Source organism: Galeopterus variegatus, unplaced genomic scaffold (genome assembly GCF_000696425.1).
Source record: "Galeopterus variegatus unplaced genomic scaffold, G_variegatus-3.0.2 Scaffold2038, whole genome shotgun sequence".
Classification (NCBI taxonomy): domain Eukaryota; kingdom Metazoa; phylum Chordata; class Mammalia; order Dermoptera; family Cynocephalidae; genus Galeopterus; species Galeopterus variegatus.
The window spans coordinates 238,304-260,815 of NW_007728149.1; the positions used below are offsets into that span (position 1 = coordinate 238,304).

The 22,512-nt window shown below is 38.0% G+C and overlaps 2 protein-coding genes across 2 annotated transcripts in view; one reads left to right on the top strand and one right to left on the bottom strand.

Moving 5' to 3' along the window:
• Nucleotides 1-3,492: 3,492 nt before the first annotated feature.
• BTG3 (BTG family, member 3) lies at nucleotides 3,493-19,378 on the top strand. The gene is made up of 4 exons (XM_008580170.1): nucleotides 3,493-3,671; nucleotides 8,155-8,292; nucleotides 14,080-14,287; nucleotides 18,704-19,378. The coding sequence occupies exons 1-4, from the start codon at nucleotides 3,499-3,501 to the stop codon at nucleotides 18,944-18,946; spliced, it is 762 nt and encodes a 253-aa protein (XP_008578392.1). The 5' UTR covers nucleotides 3,493-3,498; the 3' UTR covers nucleotides 18,947-19,378.
• An 83-nt stretch (nucleotides 19,379-19,461) lies between these two features.
• Nucleotides 19,462-22,512, bottom strand: part of CXADR (coxsackie virus and adenovirus receptor) — a 41,828-nt gene continuing 38,777 nt past the window's right edge. The window contains exon 7 of the mRNA XM_008580169.1: nucleotides 19,462-19,887. Coding sequence (XP_008578391.1) covers nucleotides 19,846-19,887 — 42 coding nt within the window. The 3' untranslated portion in view covers nucleotides 19,462-19,845. The remainder of the gene's footprint in view (nucleotides 19,888-22,512) is intronic.

Consider the following 22,512-nt stretch of genomic DNA (forward strand, 5'->3'; position numbering starts at 1 on the left):
GGCCGGGAGGAGAGGGACATGGCGGGGCTTCGGGCCTCGGGGGGAGGGTGGTCCGGACGCCCCGAGGCCACGTCGAAGCCTGGCTGGCCGGCGGCGCGCGGGGAAAGGGGAGGGCGGGATCGAAGCGGGCTGCACGGGCTCCGGCTCGGCGCTTAGGAAGGGCTGAGGGCCGCGAGGGCGGCCCGGGAGCGCTTCCGCGGGACCCTCGGCGGACTCTGGAGGGAGGAGACGCCGCCTCGAGGCTCCTGCCTGCCACGTTTCCACCGCGCGTTACCTTCCGCCTCGGGGTGGGCGACAGCCCTGCGCCTTCCCTCCCTCTGCCAACCCCCTTGGCGTCCTTGGCTTTTCTGGAGCCGGGGACCTCTCGCTGTATGGAGGGTCGCGCCTAGGGAAGCCCGGTCCTCAAACCCAGGGCCACCCGGGGACCCTCGCGAGGTGGTTGTGAGGGGAGGCAGGAAACTGAGCTCTAGGGCCCTTTCCTGAACTTGGGGTAACCGAGATTGCAGAAGTTGGGCGCAGCTTGCAGGCCGTTCTTTCAGGAGTGGGTGGAGTGTTGGATGCCTCCTCATCTAGCTCTTAAAACCCCAGGCGGAGTGCCGAGCGGCAGGTTTTGATGGCTTCCAAAAGTCCAACTCCCGGCCCCCCGGAAATTCCTCTCCTCTTCGGGGGCCGCAGCCCGCTTTGTAACGCTCGGAGGCTGGCAGGGGCCCCTCAGCTCCACCGGCTGGTCTTCCCGCTCCCTCCACCTTGGGAACGTGTATCGGGAGAAAAATGTGTTGCTAGAAACGGTTGCGATTAGCTTTTCGTTACAAGGGAGGGAAAAGTACAAAGTTATAAACTCCTAGGAGGCCGAGCTAGGTTTCCCTTTGGGTTTGCTCCACGCAGCCGTGAGTGGAGGAGCCTGTGGAACAAAGTAGAACTTGAGGAGCAGCCGCCGCGGTGACGACGTCCCGGGATGACGTCACCGTGCGATATTTAAAATGGGAGCTTTTTGCTCTGAGTGTGGGTGGAGGAATTGCGGCTACTTAAGGTGCCCAAGGTGGTCTGTTGGTCTCCCTTGTTTCTGGTTGTTCTCTGACTTTATCACTCTCCACTCTCCCTCTTTTACCTTTTGGTACTCTTAGGATATGGGCTGGGAGTGAGAGATTTTCAGCTATTCCAGTCAAGAAAAAAAAGTCCGTATGACTCATCTTGTGTTACAACCAAAAGCAACCACTAAGTGGTTCTTTCCTTCCTTCCTTTTTACTTTTTGATAGGAAGCAGAGCAAACAAAAACAGAATCCCAAACTCTGGTGTATGTAGCACATAGTTGGCACGTTTGATGAATGAGGAGAATGATCTAGTTAAGGATTCAGTATATTTCTTTAGTGAGGTTCCTTGTTTTCTTTGGTGGGTTGGAGACTAATGCAGTTCCATCAGCAACTTTCTTCCCAAACCGTATATTAAATTGCCATGGGTTTTCTTTTCCATCGTGATGTGGTGGAATATAAATGTAGCTTCGTAAAATAGAAATGGCTCACATTTTTCAGGAGGTGGTGGCACAGCAGTTGTGGTGGGTTGGGGTTTTGTGTGCCCTCCCCTCACACTAACCCGTGCGACCCGTGTAGACCCGTGCTGGTAGCTGGCTGTAGAGTGAATTTGGCATTCTGGGGTTCCAGGAGGGAAGTTTGGGTGTGTTCCCATCCAGGATCAGGGTGGCTATGGCTGCTAGCACACCTCTCACTTGACTGTATAGAATTTATTTCACTGGTGAGGTCCATTGTTTGAAATTGCACATGGAGTAAAGGAATCACGTTATGAAGAGAGACATGAAGAATGGTTTTAGAAAAGAAAGCTAACAGAATTGGCTTTATTTTTTGAATGTGTGGGAACACAAACTGTTCCTAGTTTTAGTCAGTTTTTGTATTAAACATAGCAGAGTCTGTATGTCTTTAATAGCTGGCCCCAGAAAAGGTGATGTAGCTTAGTAAATGGAGCATCCGAATAACTCCATGTTACCTATAGCAGCCAAATGAATGAGCTCACCGCGTAATGACAGAATGTATATCGAAACAATCCCAGGACAAGGTTTTTGTCTTTATGGGTTAATCAATGATAGGTCTGTCTGCCATTTAAAAAAGTCTTTCTTTGAGACAATTCCAAAATGCAGCTAAATCTCTGATTATTTCTTGTAGTTCAATTTTCTGTGGATGACCCTGAATTTCCGCTCTGTTAAATATGTTCTGGTGGAGTCTCTCTCTTTTTTTTTTTTTTTTTTTTAGATGACCGGTAAGGGGATCTTAACCCTTGACTTGGTGTTGTCAGCACCATGCTCACCGAGTGAGCTAACCGGCCATCCCTATGTGGGATCCGAACCCTTGGCCTTGGTGTTATCAGCACCGCACTCTCCCGAGTGAGCCACGGGGCCGGCCCGTGGAGTCTCTCTTTTTTTTTTTTTTTTTTTGTCTTATGTTTTAGGTAGATATATCGCTGTTCCTGAAAGAGTACTTACAGAAACTCAGTACTGATTTTTTTTTTAATGTATAACAACTTTATTAAAATACAATTCACCCATTAAAAATGTACACTTCAGTGGTCTTAATGTATTCACAGTTGTACAACCATCACCATAGTCAATTTTAGAATATTTTCATCACCTTAAAAAGTAACCCCCTACTTATTAGCATCACTGCTCATTTCCCCCCATCTCTCCTGCTCCTAGGCCACTAATTACTATTCATGTCAATGGAATCATACAATATGAGGTCTTCTATGATTGGCTTCTTTCCCTTAGTATAATATATTCAGGGTCCAGGGTTCACCCAGGTTATAGCTTGTATTGGTACTTCATTCATTTTGGTTGCCAAATAATATTCCATTGCATGTATATACCTCACTTTATCTGTCTGTTCATCAGTTGATGGACATATGGGTTGTTTTTACTTTTTGTCTATTAAGAATAATGCTGCTAAGGACATTTTTGTACAAGTTTTTGTGTGGACCTATGTTTTCATTTCTCTTGGGTATATAGCTTAGAAGCATTTCTGGGTCATATGTTAACTCTGTGTTTAACCTTTTTAGCAACTGCCAAACTTTCCCAAAATGGCTCTGCAATACTAGATTTAAAGTGGACTCTTTGTGTTTTAAAGTTCATATTATTTTACAGAATTTTAAACTTGAATTATGGTAGCTAAATATTGACACTTATAGTAAAAACTACATAGTAGTATCATTTGTTAACAGTGCTTCTCTTTGAGTGATATCTGATTTTAGTTTAGCCAACAGAAGCAATTTGGTGTGCTCTCTTTACTTAAGTGATAAGATTCTTAAGTAATATTTTATAATAATGTCTTTATGGCATAAACATAAATTAGTGATTGTTCTGTACATCAGATAAGAGCCAATGAAACATAAGATAGATTGGAAGGAGTTGTAAAGGAGGGATATTTTGCAGAGCTTATCTTCCAGTTTTTATATTTTGGTTTTTTGAGAAAACCTGTTTTATCTTTGCAGGGAAAAATGAAGAATGAAATTGCTGCTGTTGTCTTCTTTTTCACAAGGCTAGTTCGAAAACATGATAAGTTGAAAAAAGAGGCAGTTGAGAGGTTTGCTGAGAAATTGACTCTAATACTTCAAGAAAAATATAAAAATCACTGGTATCCAGAAAAACCATCAAAAGGACAGGCCTACAGGTAAAGGATTAGATTGGACAGTTGGATCGAACTAAGTTAAGTGGCTGGCACAAGGCCAGAGGACTTAAGGGTATCCTGATCATGCCTAATGCAGTTTTATCTGCAAAATTACAGAACTCTGGGGTGTCTAGGTATTTTCTTCTCACTTATTTTAAAATACAAGTATTTGTTGATGGGGTACCATTGCCTGGACTTGGGAGGCCAATGCTGTTAGGCTCATAGGAGTTAGTCTCTTTTGATTATAGTCTGATGCCTGACTAACTGCATTTCTCCATGTATCACAAGTACTTGAGGACCCACAGTCACCCATAAATGGGCATGTTAAGAGCTGAGGAAAATGAGTCTTTTTGTATCTAAAAGTAAATTACACATTACCTGTTTTTTGAAGGAAAAAAAATTATGATCTACGGTATTAGACACCAGGTATGTTCTTGACACAGGAATAATCTAATTTATACTTCATAATTTTTTGTGGTAAAAGCCAGTGTGTAACTATTTTGTAGATGAAGGTTACTCACCAGTGATCAACAACTGGTAAATACTGGCTCTAGGATTTGAACTCAGGTCTGACCCACCCCACATTCTCATAGGCTTTCTGTACACCACAGTGCCACCACTGCCTTGGCACTGAAGAGGAAGATAATTCTCACTTGAAGCTGTCTTTTGTACTCTGGTTTATACATTATATTTACAGCTTGAAGTAAAGAAGAGCAGGCTCCTATAAATCATGTCCTGGCATGCTCACTCCCTAGTATTTATTTGACCACTCAAGAACCTGGGTTGAGAATGTTCTACAGCTAAATTCAGCTATCAAACCTTTCTCCATTTGTGGATGTGGCCACAAAAAATAAAAGTGAAACAGTTGTGACTATAATTACAACTACAGAAATTTTCTTTTATGTGTTCATATTGCTGTCCTCAAAGTTTCCTCCACAAATCAGCACTTCTGTGCTTTCATATGTAAAAAGGACTTCTTTTAAGCCACTGAGCAAGTGCAGGGCTTGAGGAGTCTATGAGGGAGGTGAAAATACGATTTGTTTATTTTTCATTTTCTAAAAGCCCTGTAAGCTTGCCTTCTATTGACAAGAAAATAACCAAGGTAATTAGTGTTTTCCTCTTCATTTTTATCCAAAGAGGTTTCCTAGTAAATTAGAAAATGTAGTGAATGAGGGCCGGCCCGGTGGCGCACTGCTATAGTACGCCGCTTGGGAAGCATGGCGGCGCTCCCGCCGAGGGTTTGGATCCCACATACAGACCGGTTCCCGCTCACTGGCTGAGCGAGGCGCGGGAGCAACACCGAGGGCTGCGATCCCGTTGCTGGTCCCGGTCCGGCGCGGGGGCGACACTGAGGGTTGCGATCCGTTGCCGGACACGGAAAAAGACAAAAAAAAAAAAAAAAGAAAATGTAGTGAATTAAAGTAGAAATGTGGATGTTGATGCAGGCTCAAGTCATCTTTTTATCTTCTAACTTGATTCTCTAAATTTTTTTCTGCACATCTTCATTTCTCATAAAGTGAACAGCTTTTGTGAGTTTGAGCTTTTGAGGCTTTTTATACTGATTTTATTGACATTGGATGAAGACTTTTTAGAAGTGCCAAGCCACCATACTATTACTGAAAAAGGAGGCACTGTCAAGTAAACACTTAAAGGTCAGACAGTGTACAATTTCATTTCCATTAATTCTAAAAACTTGAGAAAAAAAAGTTAGTCAAACAGGATTAAATTGGCATGCAATCAGAAGTATCATTATTGAGTCATTTTGAAGCTGTCTTCGAAGTAGAAAACTATTAGACTTAATTGTGGGTCATTGCAGTTATAAAAATGAATAGAATATAACCAGAATTAGTAGAGACTCTTTAATCCATAGAGTAGGTTGGAGTGTTCTTTTTCTTCTAAAATATTTAGAAATTAAAATTGTTTGTCTGTAATATATACAAATAAGATGCTTGTGGAGAACAGTTTGACAGTATTATCAAGATCTATAAAAATATTCATAACTTTTGAACTGTAAATCTAAGAATCTATTCTGGAAGCATAATCAGAAATGCAGACAAATATGTATGAATAAGGATGTTTCTTACATTTTTTAATTGTAAAAAGTTGGAAAGAACTAAACTCAGCATTAAGTAAATGATAGAATATTTTATGCAACTTTAAAAATTTTTTTTTTTTTTTAAAGCTGACAAGTAAGGGGATCTTAACCCTTGACTTGGTGTTGTCAGCACCACGCTCACCCAGTGAGCTGACCGGCCATCCCTATATGGGATCCGAACCCATGGCCTTGGTGTTATCAGCACCGCACTCTACTGAGTGAGCCACGGGCTGGCCCCGCCCCGACTTTAAAAATTTTGATTTTGAAGGGTAGTAAATAAATAGTCACAGTATGTACACTGATAAAAAGCATAAAAATATGTAAGGTATGCAAATTTTGTTGAAGCAAGGTCTCTATGTAAGCATCTGTTTTTACATATAATTTTTAAGCTTAGAGCCTACATCACCCTCATTGTAGATAAGAAAAACATGCATCTAAGATAAATCTTCTTATCCTTAACTGCTTTTGATCCCAAGGGCACAAGGGACTTTTGAATTACCCTGTGCAGCATTAGAATCTGTAGCATAGGACCATCTTGTATAAAAAGGACCTAGCAGAATCTTGCATACTCTAAAACAGTTTTTTCCACTCTGAATTTGCTATATTGTTAATGGTGATGTTAAAATGGGTACATACAAATAGAATAAGGTATTGTTAAATAACATGAACTTTGGAGTCTGGTGGCCTTTATTTGAACCCTGGATCCATCACTTACTGACTCTGTGAGGGTGGGCAAGTTATTCAGACTCTCTCCTTTTTTTCTTATACTGAGGAAAGTAGTATCTAACTCATGGGATGATTGTGAGAATTATAACAGTTAATATATGGAAAGTATTTAGGAAACTGTCCATTGCATAGTAGGCCTTCAAAAACAGTTTATTATTAATTAGAAACATTTATTAGTAATTGTTATCTAATGAGAACTTTTCATTTTTTTAAATGAAAATTGAATCCAACTAATATAATAATTTGATTTTTAGAAAACTTTAAATAGCATATTTCTCTGGATATCATTGTATTTTATGACATAATTACTATTTGCAAATTAACTTGTATTTATATATTTATAGCTTCAGGTCTGAGGAGGAGGTGAAATGATTTATCTAAGCTCACCTGATAAGTATTCTAGTACTAAAACCTAGGTTCTCTTGATTGATTCTTGGTTGTAGGCAGTAAATAGTTTCTATTGTGGCTACCACTCCCCTACTTAAGGACAATGCTTATATTAACGTGTATTTTTGAATTCTGTCTTGCAGCTATCTTTGAACGTTCCATGAGGTAGATGTGGGGTTTTTTTTAGGTTAAAAAACAAACGGAACAGAGGCTATAATGGTTTAGAAACTTTTCTCACTTATTTGACAACTATTAAAACAACAACAACAGCAAGGAAAACCCTTGGGTAATAGAAGTTAAATGAAATAAGCCAATAACATGTTAGGTATCTTTAATGATCAGTATGGGCTATGAATGGTTCTGTGTCCTTGACTGATTTTATATTTTTAGAACAATTATAGGCAAGGCGAAGGGTACCCTCTTAACATTTATTTTATTGTCTAGCATGTGAAAGCTAGTTAATGACAAATTAAAACTTGCCACAAGAATTTCCAAATATTATTTGAAACATTGATTGAGGTCTTTTGCTAGAGAATTTGTTGTATAGGAGCTTGGCCTACAAAAACTTTTACCTTCAGAGTTCTAAGTAATTTCATGCAACTTTTCATACTCCTTGCTCATTTAGTGTACATGTGTAGTCGGAATAGTATGTGGGTGAACTGAGGTAGAGCCAGTTCTAGTGATTTTGGGGGGGTCTCACATCGGTGTCCTCTTTCCACCATACTGAGCAGTCTTTTTTTTGTTTGTTTGTTTTAAAGATGACCGGTAAGGGGTTCTTAACCCTTCGCTTGGTGTTGTCAGCACCACGCTCAGCCAGTGACCGAACCGGCCATCCCTATATAGGATCCGAACCCATGGCCTTGGTGTTATCAGCACCGCACTCTCCCAAGTGAGCCACGGGCCCTTAGCAGTCTTTTTTTTTTTTTTTTTAAAGATGACCGGTAAGGGGATCTTAACCCTTGACTTGGTGTTGTCAGCACCACGCTCAGCCAGTGAGCGAACCGGCCATCCCTATGTGGGATCTGAACCTGGGGCCTTGGTGTTATCAGCACCGCACTCCACCGAGTGAGCCACGGGCCGGCCCGCCCTTAGCAGTCTTGATGCTGCCTCTTTAACGGTAGTTCACATTTATTATCTATTGAGGATAGGTATGCTTCTGGGTTCTCCACCAGGGTATTTTATTATTATTATTATTCACCCTTGTAAGACTAATAGGTATAAAAAGATTTATGATTAAGACTCAGTTAAAGCTGTTAATGTAACTCTACTTTGTTGTAGATGCATTCGTGTCAATAAGTTTCAGAGAGTTGATCCTGATGTCCTGAAAGCCTGTGAGAATAGCTGCATCTTGTACAGCGACCTGGGCTTGCCAAAGGAGCTCACTCTCTGGGTGGACCCATGTGAAGTGTGCTGTCGGTGAGTTCTCGAGTTTGGCTTTGGTGGCTGAACTGATCACCATGCTGGAACTGATTTTACAAAATTCTTTCATGTACAGCCTGCTTGTGTGTGGCCAGGAACTGGTGGTTTGGCTTTCTCAGATGTAAATTTTATTAAGTACTCTTCTGGAGGTAATGGTGAAAGACTGGTTACATTCCTGTATTACAGCTGAAGCAATTCAGAAAGTGATTGGGACAGAGTTTTTGTAGAGCTTTGTCAAGTTTATTGTAGACCAAAAAAGTAGAACTTAAGACACGTAGACTCTTCTAGGTCAATTATTATCTTTCATTGGAGGTGCACTGGTCTTTCTGTTCTTCAAATTAGGAAAGAAGCTCATCCCAAATAATACTGGATAATAACTTTTGGTTGGTCTGTCTGTATTCTCCCTCCCTCCCCTCTTTTGGTTTTTAAGTGACTGAGTTATATTTTCATGGTTTTGTTTTCATAGTGGAAATTATTTTTCATCTAATGAGCAGAATTGTAAAAGATAAGTGCTAGGTATGAAAACTATGTGAACTCTATTCATTAAAAAAACATTCATTGTGGAGCAGGCACTCTTTTTTTTTTTTTAAAAAAAGATGACCGGTAAGGGGATCTCAACCCTTGGCTTGGTGGTGTCAGCACCACGCTCAGCCAGTGAGCAAATCGGCCATCCCTATATAGGATCTGAACCCGCGGCCTTGGTGTTATCAGCACCACACTCTACCGAGTGAGCCACGGGCCGGCCCGGAGCAGGCACTCTTAGTTGTGGAGTTTTCCAAAATGAAAGCAACATTCTGCTTTTAGGTTTTTCAGAGTATAATAGAGGAGAAGAAATGGTAAGCAAATTACAACATAGTCTGATTTATGCTATAATAGAAATATGTATGAAATGTAGTGGTAGGGGGCACAGAGAAGAAAGTTATTCCTCTTCAAGGAAATCAGGGAAGACTCTACTGAGTATGTGATATTTGAACTGGGAGATGATCAGTCTTGGTTGACCAGGTGACAAGGTAGAAAGGACATTCCAGGGAGTAGGAACATGATGAACAAAGGCATGGAGCCCCTGTAAGAATTTTCCTATGGCTGTACCTTTAGGGTTTTTATTTCTTTTTGGTTCTGAGGTACAATTCTTCTGATTACCTGGCCCCTCCTTTATTGACTGTAGTAGAATTGCTTTTTGATGCACCTCTTAACTATGTGCTCCAAAGGTAGTAACAGCCTTTGACCTGATCTTTAACAATCAAGGTGGAGTTAAAGACATGTAGTGCTAAAAACACGTGGTTATTCTTTCATTAAATTTTATCAGGACCACCCCTGGACATTACTACCTGATTTGCCAATAGTTGGTGTATGCTTTTTGCTTTGGGAAGCCGGGTATAGGTGAGAGAAGTTCATGGAGATGAAGATTCTCCAACACTTCTTCCTTAGGTAGAAAAAGGAAGAGTAAGCCATCTCAAGGTCTGAGAAGGTCAATCATTTTTAGATTCTGGGACTAATTAAGGACTCACCTTAGGCCAGTATCAGACTTTAGAGCCTGTGGCCACTGAACTTCCACAGAAGACCTCAGTTTACGAAAAATAGCTATCACAAAGTTACTATACTGAATTCCTTGTTTTTTTATTTGGCCTTCACTTAGATCCTGACTGACTTTTATTTAACACACAGTTCTTTAAGTTAATTGTGTAGTTTCCCAGCCCATAAGAAATTAGAAGCAGCATTTGAAAGAGGGCCGTTCATTCATAGTAGTTATAAAAGCTACCCCCAAAATGTAAGATAGTCTGAATAGAGGCGAGACCGAAAAAGGTAAAAAGTCAGCATAAATACATTATCACACAAATATAATATTTAATGATCCTAAATCATCAAGGGAAAGTTTTTATGTTCAGGGATGTTTAAGAAGTTGGATAATTACATAAACATTTTGGACATATTTATTTAAAATACTTAAAATAAGTCTTGGCACCTGAAAATAGAAGCGTTAGTTATATGGACATTCTACTTAAGTGAACACTTCAATACTTCATAATGCCAGATAATTAAAAACTACTGTTCTTTCATATTAAGAAAATTTTGCATTCAGTAGCCTCCTAATAATTTTATATATCTTTATTTATTTATTTATTTTTTAAAGATGACCAGTAAAGGGATCTTAACCTCTTAACCCTTGACCTGGTGTTGTCAGCACCACACTCAACCAGTGAGCTAACTGGCCATCCCTATATAGGATCCGAACCTGTGGCCTTGGTGTTATCAGCACCACACTCTACTGAGTGAGCCATGGGCCGGCCCTTATATATGATTAAAATTTTGCCAAAAACTGGCTATGAGTTTTTTCCCTCAACTAATAGCAACCACCTTTACAATGTAGGGTGCTCATTCAGTGACAAAGAGAATCCCAAAAAGAAGGAGGCATTAGCAGTTGAGTTGAGGTGATTGATTTAAGTTCATTAGAGGAGAGTGACATATTGAGAAGTGCTTTTGGACCAAAACTGGAAAGATAAATATTCTGGAAATTAAAACAAAGCTGATCTAACAGTTATAACTGAGCAAATATCTGAGAATCTTTAAAAATAATAATTCATTGATATACTAGAGGTTAACTAAGGTTATAAAAAAAATTGAGATGCACTCAGAAAGAACATTCTTCATAGTTTTCAGTTATTCTGTCAGAATAAAATGTTGGAAGAGTACAAGGAATGCCATATAGGTAGAAAAGTTGTCACTTAGGGCCGGCCCGGTGGCGCACTGGAGAGTGCGCCGCTTGGGAGCGTGGTGGCGCTCCCACCGAGGGTTTGGATCCCATGTGGAGACCGGTTCCCGCTCACTGGCTGAGCGCGGTGCGGGTGCAACACTGAGGGTTGCGATCCCGTTGCCGGTCAGTAAAAAAGACAAAAAGGGGAAAAAAAAGAAAAGTTGTCACTTAGTGAAATATTTGAGAGGATACAGTATAGATAACAGATTTTTCCGGTGATGAGAAGATCTGAGAATAGTTGGCAGCTTCATTATCTACTCAACAAATTTTACAACTTTTAAAAAAATAATTTCTGCAATCCTTTTTTTCTGATAAAGAGCATTATATATTATTGATTTGTTGTAGATGAACTAAATTTGGCCTTGATGTTTTAGCAGTGCATCATTAAAAAACAGAAAGTGTAAAAGTGTCTGTTACTAAATCTCCCATGGAATTAACTGCATATTCTTGTGTTGCAGTAATTTAGTCAGCAGCTTCGCTTGCCTTAAAGAGAGCCCTCATACTAAAATACTACAAAGGGGAAGGTGCAGAACCTAACGGGGTGTCAAAGAAATCTGAGTTACTAAAGCTGATCCTTCAATCATTAATGTCTGTCCTTGATTTACATTTCTTTTTCTACAATGGCAGGAGTTTTTCTCAGATTTCCAGCCTTTCTGTTTTGTTTGAATCAAAAGTCCTTTAATGGGTAAAATTGAAGATAGGTCTAAGCCTATTGCTAATATTACTAATATTAACCTATGAGTTAACCTTTGCTTGTATTGAAATTTGTTTAGTTTTCAAGCCATGGGGAGGACAGAGGGGCAATTTCTTTTGTCAAAATTGCATGCTAAAAAAAATAAATAAAAATTTAAAAAATTAAAAAAAAAATTGTTTGCTAAGTAAACTTGAAATAATGGTACACAGATTCTGTGTTGTAAGGAACTCACGCAGATGTTAAGGCATTTTATACTAAAAGGAATCACTGGCCAAAGATCAACCATTATCCAGCCCACTCCAGTTTCCTCATCAGATAGGAAACTAAGGCCTGGGGAGATTAAGTGACTTGTCTCTGGCTATAGAGCTAGTTATAGTGGCAGAGCCAGAACAAGAAACTAAAGTCCAATGCTCTTTCCACCGTTCTGTAGCAATTCCTTTTATGAGGTAAACTGAAAAAGAATAGAAAAGGGTGTTATGCACCATATTTAGGTAGTATTTTTTTTTTTTTTTTTTTTTTTTTTTTTTTTTTTCCGGGCCCGGAAAAAAAAAAAAAAACTACCCAAAATTGGGGGCAAAACCCCCTTTTTTTTTTTTTTTGTCTTTTTCCGTGTCCGGCAACGGATCGCAACCCTCAGTGTTGCCCCCGTACCGGACCGGGGACCGGCAACGGGACCGCAACCCTCGGTGTTGCTCCCGTGACTCGCTCAGCCAGTGAGCGGGAACTGGTCTGCATGGGGGATCCGAACCCTCGGGCGGGAGCGCCACCGCGCTTCCCAAGCGGCGCACTATCCAGTGCGCCACCGGGCCAGCCCCATATTTAGGTAGTATTAATGGCTTCACTCAGTCTGTAGAAATGGAAGACAGCACAGCTACATAAAGAAATAGTACTCATCTGTGAGACTACTTGATTTCCACATAAACTTTCAAAGGCTTTATAACAGGTGGTTTACCTTATAATCATTCCTAACTCCAAAATAATTTGAGATGGGTTGTCTTGAAATGAAATGAACTGACATCAGTTAACTCTATTTTTCTATTGAATCAAAAACTTGGCATTATTTCCTCTTCAGTTTTTATCTTTTTTTCAAGCTTAGAATCACTTTAATTGTGTTTCTAACTTTAATTACATGTTGTGTAAGAGCTGCTTAACAATTAATTTCTTTTGTCCTGACACTTACTAGAAATTGTTTCGTAGTGTTTACATTGTGCAATCTAAATCTACTTCAGTAGATTTGTGGGCTTCTGCTTTGTCCTCTGAATAAAAACTCTTGGTTTTACTGTTCAGTATGCTATTTTCCCTCATTGCAGAATTTTTCTTTTTCTTTTTTTAAATAACCAGCATAGCCAATGTTACATATTTTGACAATTATCTTTCCTAAATCAAACCTTCAAAAATGTTTCGGAACGATAAAAAGGCTTTTATTCTTTAAGAAACTTTACTTAAAGTCTTTAAAAAGACTTTACTTCTTTAAGAAAATTGGGGTGAGTAGTGAGCAGTTATCCTAGGAATCCCTATGCAGTAAGCAATACATTTCAAGTAAAATCCCTTTATTTTTCTCAAAACAGTCTTTTTTTTTTCTTTAACCCCAACAATTTCTTCAGTTCTCATTTTTGTCAGTGTGAATATAAGAAACATAGGCCCCCTTTTAATTTAATTGTGGTAAAAGCCATACTCATAAGGAAGTATCTAGTTGATTTGTGACTTGAATTATTTGGATATACAATACATTGACTTTAGAAATACATAAGAAAATTTTACTGTACAACCAATTTCATTGGTACATACAAAAAATGTAATCAAAACAATGGATTTCTTTTCTTTTTTTTGTCTTTTGTCTTTTTCCGTGTCCGGCAACGGATCGCAACCCTCATTGTGGCCCCCGTACCGGACCGGGGACCGGCAACGGGATCGCAACCCTCGGCGTTGCTCCCGCGCCTCGCTCAGCCAGTGAGCGGGAACCAGTCTGTACGTGGGATCCGAACCCTCGGGCGGGAGCGCCGCCGCGCTTCCCAAGCGGCGCACTATCCAGTGCGCCACCGGGCCGGCCCAAAACAATGGATTTCTTAATAGTTGTTAGGAGTCAGTAGAAAAGAAAGAAAATTGGGAAAGAAAGGGTTCACTTTTATTTGTACATAAATAGGTAAGTAGTAGAAAATTGTGGCCTACATACTGGCATGGAGCTGGGATTGGCTATTGTAGGGTCAAGTTCCGGGATGGCTCATTCTTTGCCTTGAACTGATGGCTTGTCCAGACCTATTTAATTGTTTTTATGGACATTTCTTGCTTTGTGGATGTGACTTCAACAACATTTATAAGTTTTTTGTTTTATCCTTAGGTATGGAGAGAAAAACAATGCATTCATTGTTGCCAGTTTTGAAAATGAGGATGAGAACAAGGATGAGATCTCTAAGAAAGTTACCAGGGCCCTTGATAAGGTTACCTCTGATTATCATTCAGGATCCTCTTCTTCTGATGAAGAAACAAGTAAAGAAGTGGAAGTGAAACACAATTCAGTGACTGCAACCCCAAGCCCTGTGTACCAGGTAACGATGAAATGTCTCCATATTGAAGGACATGAGGGCTTGCCAAGGTATTTCAGGTAGTCTTGTTTGTGTTGCCCAAGGTTTCTGATGTGAGATTCTTGCCTTTCAAACAGTAAGTGGGGGAAGCTGCTGCTTTGAGCTGTAAATAGGCATCTAGAGTCACTTTATCAAAGGGCTGCTTCACTACACAATAACTAGGATAAATATATTTCAAAAATTGTGGCAAAATAGAAAAGTCATGATGATAAAATGTTCCTGATATTTTAAAATTTCTTATTTTAGTCAAAAATTGCCAATCATTTTTTGGAGTATCGAACACTTCCAATTCACACCTTTGGATTTAACTTTCTTGTTCTTCTCTCTTTCCGTGGTTAAAGAGAAGCTTCACTAAATTATGTTTTGCTTCATTTTTTTACTCAAGCCAAACAGTGTATCTTCTTTGCTTTAGCAGTTCGAGTCATATAGCTAATGTGCATGCATTTACAGATTCATTCACTTATTTATTTGTATCCACATACCAAAGAACATTTAATATACTTTTTGCCAAACAATACTCTTCAACAGAAAAGCTTTTTTTTGGTGGCTGGCCAGTAGAAGAGTTATTTTAAAGTCAAAAGAATTCAGAGATCTTTTGAGTTGAGCCTTATTCTGTACATATACTTATTTCTAATTTTAAGTGTATTTTCACATGTACCTATTTTTATTAGTTTACCTTAAGAAGACATAGTGAAATATACCAAGTTTATGGTAGGGTTGGATTTGGGCTAGAATGAAAATTCAGACCTAATGAGTAGGAAGCAGAGTATTAGAGTTTTGAGTATGAGCAACTAAAATTATAAATTCAGTATACATTCATGTAATGAACATTATTTCAGTGTAACTTAATTTTTGATTTTTCTCCTTTTTTTTCAGTTGTCGAATTATCATTCCTAGGCTTGAGGGGAAGATTAGTTCTGATGAATATCATATTTTATCATATACATTATAATGTATATAACATGCACTTGCTTTATATAACTTCAAACAGGGCTGGCCTGTTAGCTCAGTTGGTTAGAGCGTGGTGGTGATAACAAAGTCCAGGGTTCAATCTCTGTACTGACCAGCTGCCCCCAAACAAAAAACAAACAAAAAAACCCACTTAGAACAGTGTAAAAGAGTATAATAGTGAGAAGTTTTCCCTCTCCTCTCACCACCAGTTTTGTGCCCTATCATGGAGGTATACATCACCAAGTTTTATGGGTTTTTTGGTATCCTTCCAGAGAGATTCCTTAAAGAGATAAGTAAACATAATACTTGTATTTTAGGGTCGTTTTTAAAACTTGTAATAAATATTTGTGGCATTTTTTTTTCTCTCTGTGATGTGTTATATATTGCAAATTCCCTTAATTAAATTTCTGGGAATTCACTCAAATGTGTGGTAATTTTACCTCAGAATTTTGTTTGTTATTTAACCAATCAAACATGTAAGTCAGTCTCAAATTAAATTGATTGCTGCTAATTTTTTACAAGTAAATTGACCTTTAATTTTTTAGGTTTTCTTCTAAAGTTAAATTGGATTTCTTTTCCCTCATGTTGAAAGACTATTAGAATAACAGAAAGGCATGGAAATCAAGGTGTCTCATGTTCTTTTTAAGAAAAACATTTCTTCTTGATATTATACTCATTAACAAAATGTTTCATAACAGAGAAGCACTATTACAAGCTCTTGTGTAGAAAGCTACTGCAAATGGCTCACTTTAATCTTTTCTTCCTATATACTTTTTTTACTGAATCTGGCATTGCCAAGAGTTTTAAAAGGGATTATCAAATAAGGACAGATAAATCCTAGCTTGGTGTCTTTGTTTTTCAGTGTTTTCTGAAAGGTACCCCCAAAGACAGCTCTTCACAAATTAAGAAGTGAAGATTGTGTCAGTTCTCCCAAAACTGACGTATAGATTCAGTTCAAATCAATCAAAATCCCAGAAGGTTTTTTCTAGAAAGTGACAAATAGATAAAAAACTTTTAAAAAGGAGAATCAAATTGGAAGACTCACACTAATATAAAGCCATTATATTCATCAAGACAGCGTGGGTTTAAGGATACAGAAATCTACAAATGGAACAGTAGAGTCCAGAAATACACCCATATGTGTACGGTTGGGGTTTTTTGTTTTCTGTTTTTTAAAGAAGTAACTAAAAAATTCAACGGGGAGGGCCAGCCCGTGGCTCACTCGGGAGAGTGCAGTGCTGACAACACCAAGGCCCCGGGTTCGGATCCCATATAGGGATGATGGTTCGTTCACTGGCTGAGCGTGGTGCTGACAACACCAAGTCAAGGGTTAAGATCCCCTTACCGGTCATCTTAAAAAAAAAAAAAAAAAAAAAAATTCAACGGGGAAATTCTTCAAAAACTGGTGCTGAAACAATTAGATAATCTATATAAGAAAAAAAAAGATGAACCTAACTGCTGTCTGACACCAAACACAAAAAAATTGATTTGAGATGTATCATAGACCTAAACAGAAAAGTTGAATCTCTGATGTTTTTAGAAGAAAACAGAGGTATTTTTATTATCTCAAGATAGGCAAAGATTTCTTCCAGGGGCCACAAAAAGCATTAACCAGAAAAAAATGGATAAATTGGACTTCATGAAAATTAAAAATCTTTTTGCTCATTAAAGAAACCATTAAGGAAATGAATGGGCAAACCAGAGATTGAGACAAGATATTCTCATTACATATATCTGTAAAGTACTTGTTTCAAGAATGTACTTTTAAAGTCACTGCTATAAATCAGTAGTAAAAAACAAATGACCTAATTAAAAATCATGGGCAAAAGATGTGAGTAAACACTATACAAAAGAAGTTATGTGAATGACCAGTAAGCAAATGAAAAGGTGCTCAACCTCATTGTCATCAGGGAAATTCAAATTAAAACTGTAATGAAATACTACATTTTCCAGAACGGCTAAATTAAAAAATCTGACAATACCGAATGTTGACAAGGGTATGAAGTAGCTAGATTCATAAACTGGAAAATGGTACAACCATTTTGGAAAGTTGGTACTTAACAAAGTTAATTGTGCATTTGCCTTATTACACAGCGATTACACTCCTAAGTATTTACCAAGAGAAATGAAAATACAGGTCTACAAATCCTCATATGAGAAGTAACTGTGCTCTTACTCGCTGTAGCATTGTTTTCTTTGTTGTACATCAGTTTTTCAATAGTGAAAGAGTGAAAGCAGCCTAAATGTCCCTTCAGTCGGAGACCAGTTTATTTAGTTATGACGTAGTCATTGCAATACTGTCTAACTGTAGTTATGTATTATCAGTACTTTATGTACTGATACGAATTTCTCTGAAATGTGTTATTATCAGATGTAAAAAGCAGAGTACAAAATAGAATGTTTTTAAAAAATGTGTGTATAAATGTGCACACAGATATATGCTTAGACTACCTCTAAATGTATACACAAAAAATCGATTAATGTCAGTTGCTTCTGAGAAGGGTAATTGAGTAGACTGGTCAGTTAATGATAAGGGACTTTCCACTGTAAACTATCCTTGTACCTTTCGAATTTTCCATCATATGAATGCAGTTCTTTACAAAATATAAGTAAAAAAAAATGCCTTTACTTAGAAGGGGAAATTAAAAAGCAGAGAAATGCACACAGCTGCTGCATTTGGGGAGAGATGATAAAACTGATGATAAAAACATTTTGAATATTGTGAACTTAAGGTGCCTACCTGACTTATAGTATAATCTAAGACAGTTATTAACAAACACTAAACTGGCTATAACAGAATCAGCTGGAGAGCGTCATGAAAATACCTGGTCTCTATTCCTAAGATTTTATTATTTTTCAATATACCAGGGCTGAGGCATGGGACATTTTGTGTTTAAAAGCTCCCTAAGTGACTCCTTGCTTAGCCAGCTGTGGAAACCACTGGTCTATTATGTGACCTTACAAGCTTCCATTCATTCCATGTTATCTTCTCTCGTTGAAGTTGTTTTATAGTGCCATGCTTGAATTTTTTCATTTCTGTATTCATTCAGAAAAAATTGATTATCTGTTATACATGAGGGATTTTTTTTTTAACATACTTAGACTTGACCATAAAAATGTCACTTAGGGTGCCAGCCTGGGGCTCACTTGGGAGAGTGTGGTGCTGATGGCACCAATGCCACGGATTCGGATCCCATGTAGGGATGGCTGGTTGGCTCACTGGGTGAGCATGGTGCTGACAACACCAAGTCAAGGGTTGGGATCCCCTTACCGGTCATCTTTTAAAAAAAAAAAGTCACTTAGACCTAGTCTTAGGGTAGTGGGTGAGTGATTTTGTCTGTCTTTGATGAGAAGTCTGGAAGGTCACTTAATCTTAACACATAACTAATTTTTCCTTTGAATTAACTTAATGATTTCTCTTTTCTACAGATTTCAGAGCTGATATTCCCACCTCTTCCAATGTGGCACCCTTTGCCCAGAAAAAAGCCAGGAATGTACCGAGGGAATGGCCATCAGAGTCACTACCCTCCTCCTCCTGTTCCATTTGGTTATCCAAATCAGGGAAGGAAGAATAAACCATATCGTCCAATTCCAGTGACATGGGTACCTCCTCCTGGAATGCATTGTGACCGGAATCACTGGATTAATCCTCACATGTTACCACCTCACTAGCTCCTTTTGATTCTGTTGGTGTCATGTTGAGAGAAAGGTAGACTAAACCTTACTACACATTAAAAGTTCATATTAATAGTAGTGAAGTTAGATGGACCAAACCATCAAACTTATTTTTATAGAAAAGTTGTTGAGAATAATCTTTCTTAAAAATATATATATGCACTTTAGATATATTGATATAGTTTGAGAAACTTTATTAAAGTTAGTCAAGTGCCTGAGTTTTTAATATTGGACTTGAGTATTTATATATTGTGCATCAACTTTGTTGGCTATAAGAACACTGTAGGAGTGGACGATCTGTTCTAGCACCTTTGAGCATTTACTTTATGGAGAGTATGTAACTTATTTATACACAAGGAAATCTATTTTATGTCATTGTTTGGAAGAATTGCGTGAAATTATGTAGTTGCAAATAAACAGTTTGAGGCATGATAATGTGTGTTTCTCTTCTGTGCATAAAAAAGATAGAGCAGAAGGGATGTTTCACTTTACTCACTTTATTTAAATATTTAGCAAAGAGAATAAACAATGTAAGAATTTAAAAATTCCTCATAAAAAAATAAACTTTATTAACTGTACCTTTCCCAAAGGCCGCATATCAAAAATATGTGTATAAAAAGTCTAAAAGTTGTTAGTGGTAGCTAATTGAAAGTATAATAAAACATCTTTTAACTATCAAAGTCACAGTTGGTAGGATTTTTCTAACCAAGAATTTGGCCTGTACTAATTTTGATGCAACATCTGGCTTACATGCTTAATGCCATTCCATAAAGCAGAAATGTTCATATGGCCGCTCTAATCTCTGTGCCTTGTGCTTTTTTCAGAAACTCTTGTCTTTACTAGAGGTCTAAAGTCAAATAGTACAGTCCTTCAAATTCTTCAGTAGTCCTTCATATTCATACCACTGTAATCCCGTCAGTCTTGCAAGCGTACTCGAACTATAAAAAGAAAAAAAGAGATATATTTAAAAGAGATTTTTTCCAAAGGTCAGTGTTTAAAAACCAAGGTCAGCAATACTTTTCCCATCACCCTTTAAATTTTCAATCTTCAATTATTTGACTTATCACAAAAATCACAATTTGCAAATAAATCATAGCATGGCTTTGGCTATTACAAAAATTCCTGACAATTAAAAAAAAAAATTCTCTTGAAGTATAGAATACAGAAAAGTACACAAATCATAAAGGTATATATAGCAATTGAATGAAAGTATTGAAGTCAGTTTTTACAGTGGAATTTTAAGCTTTTGCAATTTCATCAGAAAACTCATTTTTAGGCCAGTTAGCTCGGTTAGTGTGTGATGCAGATAACACCAAGGTCTGGGGTTCAGTCCCTTTACCAGCCAGCAAAAAACCCCTCATTTTTAAACCTTTAAAACTTTTCTCATTTTAATGTAATTTAAAAATGTTTACTGTCAAAGTCATCACACTGTTCCCTTGTGGGTTCTAAAGAGTTTTGTGGTGAGGATAGATTTTGTGGGCTACGGGTGTAAAGTTGGAAAGTTTGAAGTATTTTTATCATCGAGTTAGCAGGTAGCATTTGTTCTGTTAGTTTGCTTACATTATAGGTACAGGCTTGTGAAAATCAGAAGCATAATAACCAGTGTGAAGAAGGGAACATCATTTTTGGCACACACCTAGTGACCAGACCATTCTTTTCACATTACAGAATCTCGAATCTCTTCATTAAGGCTGACAACCAAATGATAGGACTCTTTGGGCAAAAAGGCTAATTATGAATTGGACTGCATATTAGATGTACTTGCCTGTAGGAGATTCTGCCCTTTATTGACTATCCATCCTCCACCTTGCTTTGAAATTCATTTAAAGTGAAAGAAAGCTCTCATCAATACAACTTTTCTAATCCATTCCTAATGAAAAAACTATCACTGTCTCAGCAGGTGGGTCTAAAATTCACTCCATGGGATGTAAAAGTTTGTCAAACCCTTTAATGTTAATTTGTGAGACTAGGAATTAACATCTCTATCTCCCTTAGACAACTCCAGGACTGCTCTAATGAAGACAAAATGTGGCTGCATAATTCCAGCTTGAAAGCCTTACTAGGCTATGTCAAGCAGGAGTGGTTGTTACTAAACGATGAAGATAATTTGTTTTAATTCTTCATTTTATTTTATATTTGTAGGCATAACTACAAAGGTCTAAATTTTAGAGGTTAAACTTGGACATGGATGTTTGAAAAATACAAATTCTTTTGGTAAGTTCTATTACATCAATAAAGTGCTTATTTCTGGGTTTTGTTTAGTATAATGTTTATCTCAATGTATTTAGCAATACTTTTTAATAGACTGTGATTTCAAACTAAGATAATAAAGCATTTATGTTCACTTCTGTTCAGCTGTCACAGGTATGTGATAATTTCTTATTTGATGATTGGGAAGAGGGGAAAAAACCAAAAACCTACACTGTATATTTTACCTTGCAGAGATTCTATTTTACAGGTAACAGTAAACAAATAGGTTCTTTTTATTTGTATTACTGTGTGCCAGCTACTTGTTCAATCCTCATAACAACCCCATGAGATAGGTACCATTATTATCCCAGTTTGGACAGGGACTCTCAGAGAAGTTAAAAATGCCCACAATCACAGAAAGCTAAGTAATGAAGCCCTGACTTAAAACCAAGATCACAAAAAGCTAAGTAATGAAGCCCTGGTTTAAAACCAAGTCTTGGCACCAAATTCAGTTTGTTACCTATAAAATCTACAAAATCTTGCAACTTGTGAGAAGGCTTAGTATCAGATTTGAAAAAAGGAACCAATGCAAAGTTTATATTAAGCAAATGAAAGTACAAGATGTTGAAGTATCCATTAATTAACCACTAATAAATCCCTGATGAAGTTCCCTGTTACAAACTACTTTATTTCTGAAAAGGGGGCTGAAATTGATAGTAATAAAATAAACTTAATTTTATTTGTTTGAACTATAAATCAAATTGCAATAGACATTACAGCCTAATAGACTGAAGATTGAGATGACAAAGCAAACTATCAATTATTGGTCAAGGGGAGAGATCACAGAGAGAAATGCCCAAGTTTATCACAGTCTTTCATAACTTTTTTCTTAGTTATGAAGTATTTGGCAATTTAACACAGTATATAATGTTAGCAATTCTTGTGCTAAATTTCTCTGTATACTCGAATTTGTATTCCAGTGAGTGAAGCAGCTACACTGTGAGGCTCTTAGGGAAACAACAGTATCCCTACATTACAGAGGGCACTTTATGGCATTGACTCATACTGGAAGTTGTCATGCAAGCACTAGTGATGGAGTTTGGATGTATTGTCCCCTCCAAAACTCATGTGGAAATTTGATCCCCAATGTGGCAGTGTTGGAAACTGATTGAGTCATGGGGGTGGTCCCTCATGAATGGATTAATGCTCTCCCTGGGGGAGGGGAGGTTAATAAGTGAGTTCTCGCTCGATTAGTTCCCGTGAGATCTCGATGCTTAAAAAGACCCTGGCACCTTCTCTCTGGCTTCCTTTCGCCATGTGATCTGCTTGTACCCACCAGCTGCCTGCTGTTTTTCCAACATGAGTAGAAGCAG